The sequence below is a fragment of the Propithecus coquereli genome, unplaced genomic scaffold, assembly GCF_000956105.1.
Source record: "Propithecus coquereli isolate 6110/MARCELLA unplaced genomic scaffold, Pcoq_1.0 Scaffold47, whole genome shotgun sequence".
Taxonomy (NCBI): domain Eukaryota; kingdom Metazoa; phylum Chordata; class Mammalia; order Primates; family Indriidae; genus Propithecus; species Propithecus coquereli.
Genome location: NW_012150507.1, coordinates 6,642,805 through 6,645,368, shown reverse-complemented (window position 1 = coordinate 6,645,368; position 2,564 = coordinate 6,642,805). Strand labels below are relative to the sequence as shown.

General features: G+C 45.7%; 1 protein-coding gene across 1 annotated transcript in view; it reads left to right on the top strand.

Annotated features, from left to right (window-relative positions):
- Positions 1 to 2,564, top strand: part of ANKRD55 (ankyrin repeat domain 55) — a 145,243-nt gene that overhangs the window by 126,167 nt on the left and 16,512 nt on the right. The window contains 1 exon segment of the mRNA XM_012655279.1: positions 1,171 to 2,008. Within this exon segment, the coding sequence (XP_012510733.1) occupies positions 1,171 to 2,008 (838 nt within the window).

The following is a 2,564-nucleotide window of genomic DNA, read 5'->3' as shown; positions in this document are numbered from 1 at the left end:
GACCTCCCCTGGGATTCTCTCTAGTAGTATTAAGAGTCCACAAGCTGTGTTCAATATTTCAAAATGCCTATCAAAGGTGAAAAAATGAAGATAAAAATACATTATAGAAATGAAAATTCAATTATGTACTGTGTGACCTATCGAGAAAACATTCATTATATGCATCCAAAATAAGTGGTAATGTTTTTCACATTACAGATTACAATATCTCACTCCAAAAGATAATGTTGCAATCTGACTCAGGGCCATGCACATGGGTCAGGTTTCATCATTAATTCGTACTGCAGAAAGCATTAAGTCAATTGGGGCCTCAAAAGAGAATCACACAAAATTTTCCAAGATAAAAAACCAGCAGAGTACCTCGGGGAAGCTCTCGAGACATAAGTAGAGCCAGCTGGACAACTGCTGACCTTTATCCTGAGAATTTGCCTGCCCATAGGGCATTGCTCACCTTCCTGCTGCCACGCCCAGCTCTGGCATGCATACTTCCTCTTCTCCAGGGGGATCCCAGACTAAAGCTTCTTTCCTTGTTTTTCTTTAGTACACTTTTTTTAAAAGTATTTTTTAGGGCCAGGCCTGGTGGCTCATGCCTGTAATCCTAGCACTCTGGGAGACCGAGGCAGGAGGATCACTTGAGCCCAGGAGTTTGAGGCTGCAGCGAACTATGATGACACCACTGCACTCTACCCAGGGCAGCAGAATGAGACTCTGTCTCAAAAAAAAGAAGAAAAAAGAAGTATTTTCAAAAGGAAATTCAGTATAAAAAAACTGAAAGAGAAACAAAGAACACACAAACAGCATAAAATGGTCAAGGTTCCTGAAGTCAGCACTCTGTCCAGATTCCCTGGTATCTCTTTCAGAGAAAGCCTAAAACCACTCTCTCCCCACTTCTGCATCCTCCATCCTCCTCCTGCCATTTGAAGCCTGAACTCAAACCTTTGGCCTTCATCTCTGATTTAAAGCTTACACTCCTACTGAGGTCCTTGAGAAGTGAGAACAGTAACACTTCAAGTTATTTTCAGCTTAGTTAACCCCTTGGTGAAAACAGATGATCTAGGTGTAAGTTTTGAAAGGATAGCCCCTGAGGGAGCAAGAAGAATCTAAGAAATGTTCTCACTGGGCAAACAACTAACAATGGTAAGGTACCCCTTTGGGAAGGGGATCATGAAGGGTGTTGTGAGTTCTTGCACATCACCTTTGACTTGAGAGGGCTTTGGGGCGTCTCTGAAGGATCTCAGGCAACCTGATTAAGCAGACAGAACAGGGGGGCAATATTTTGGTGAGTGATGTTGTCTCCACTTCCTATCCTCACACACCACCCTTGTTCTTTTACGTTCCCATAGAGCACAGCCTGCTCGACCCCTTCCCTCCCAGAACAGTAGACCCCAGAAGAAGGAGGGACGGTTCAGTGTGCTCAACCAAATCTTCTGCAAAAACAAGAAAGAAGAGCAAAGATCCCATCAGAAGGATCACAGCTGGGACCAACACAGGGGGGACGACACCTCGGAAGTTGATGACATCATCACCACCTTTGACAGCATCATGGGTACCAACTGCCAAGAACAGCCTGGTGACCAGGTGGCTATGGTTGAATTTAAGAAGAGGACCTCAGAGAATTCAAAATATCTCTTGCCAGAAAAGAAACCTCTGGCCCGTAAGGGGCTTCCACCAATCAGAACACAGAGTCTCCCACCCATCACCCTGGGCAATAATTTCCTGACAGCCTCCCACGGGGCCACTTCCCACGCAGGCCTGAGCTCTGGTCCTCACCATACCGCACAGAAATCTCAGAAAAGCCGAAGTGAGCAGGATTTATTAAATAACAGAACTGGCTGCCAGGTGTTGCTAGAGAACCCCTGGAGAAGTGATCCTAATCAGGTGTTCTCCTACAAATCTTGGACTGTGTCTTCTTCTGATAAGCTGCTAGACAGGTTGCTCACTGGCCGGCCTGGTCACCAGGAGGTCTTGGTGCCACCACATCTTCCTCATCTACATAATCCATCATCAGGTAATGTCCTTGATTTCTTCTTCATTCCTGACCGGCTCTGTACAGGAAATGTCTCATACAACTGCAGGCTAGGGACTGGAGTGATGATAGCCGAGAGGACAGGGCGAGAATAAAATGTGTGATTAGGGCTACCTTTTCTTCCTGGAGTGCCACTTGATTTCAGATTTCCAGGCTATGAAAACATTCTGTGTTTCCACCTGAGAGCAATCATCAAGTAGAGGTATGTGCCTTCTCCTCTTCCCAGCAAGTATGTGTGGAGTCTGCCAGGTTGCAGCAGGAATACTGCCATTTCCACTAGCAAGGATTCTTAACCAGGGGTATGTGGCAAAATCACCTGCAAGGATTTAATTTATTTGTGTGATTGTGTGGGTTTTTTTGGTTTTTAGGGGTTTTTGAGACAGGGTCTTGCGTCTGTCACCCAGACTGGAATGAGGTGGCATCATCATAGCTCACTGCAACCTCAAACTCCTGGGCTCAAACGATCCTCCTGCCTCAGCCTCTTGAGTAGCTGGGACTACAGGCATGCGCCACCATGCCTGGCTAATTTTTTTTTTTT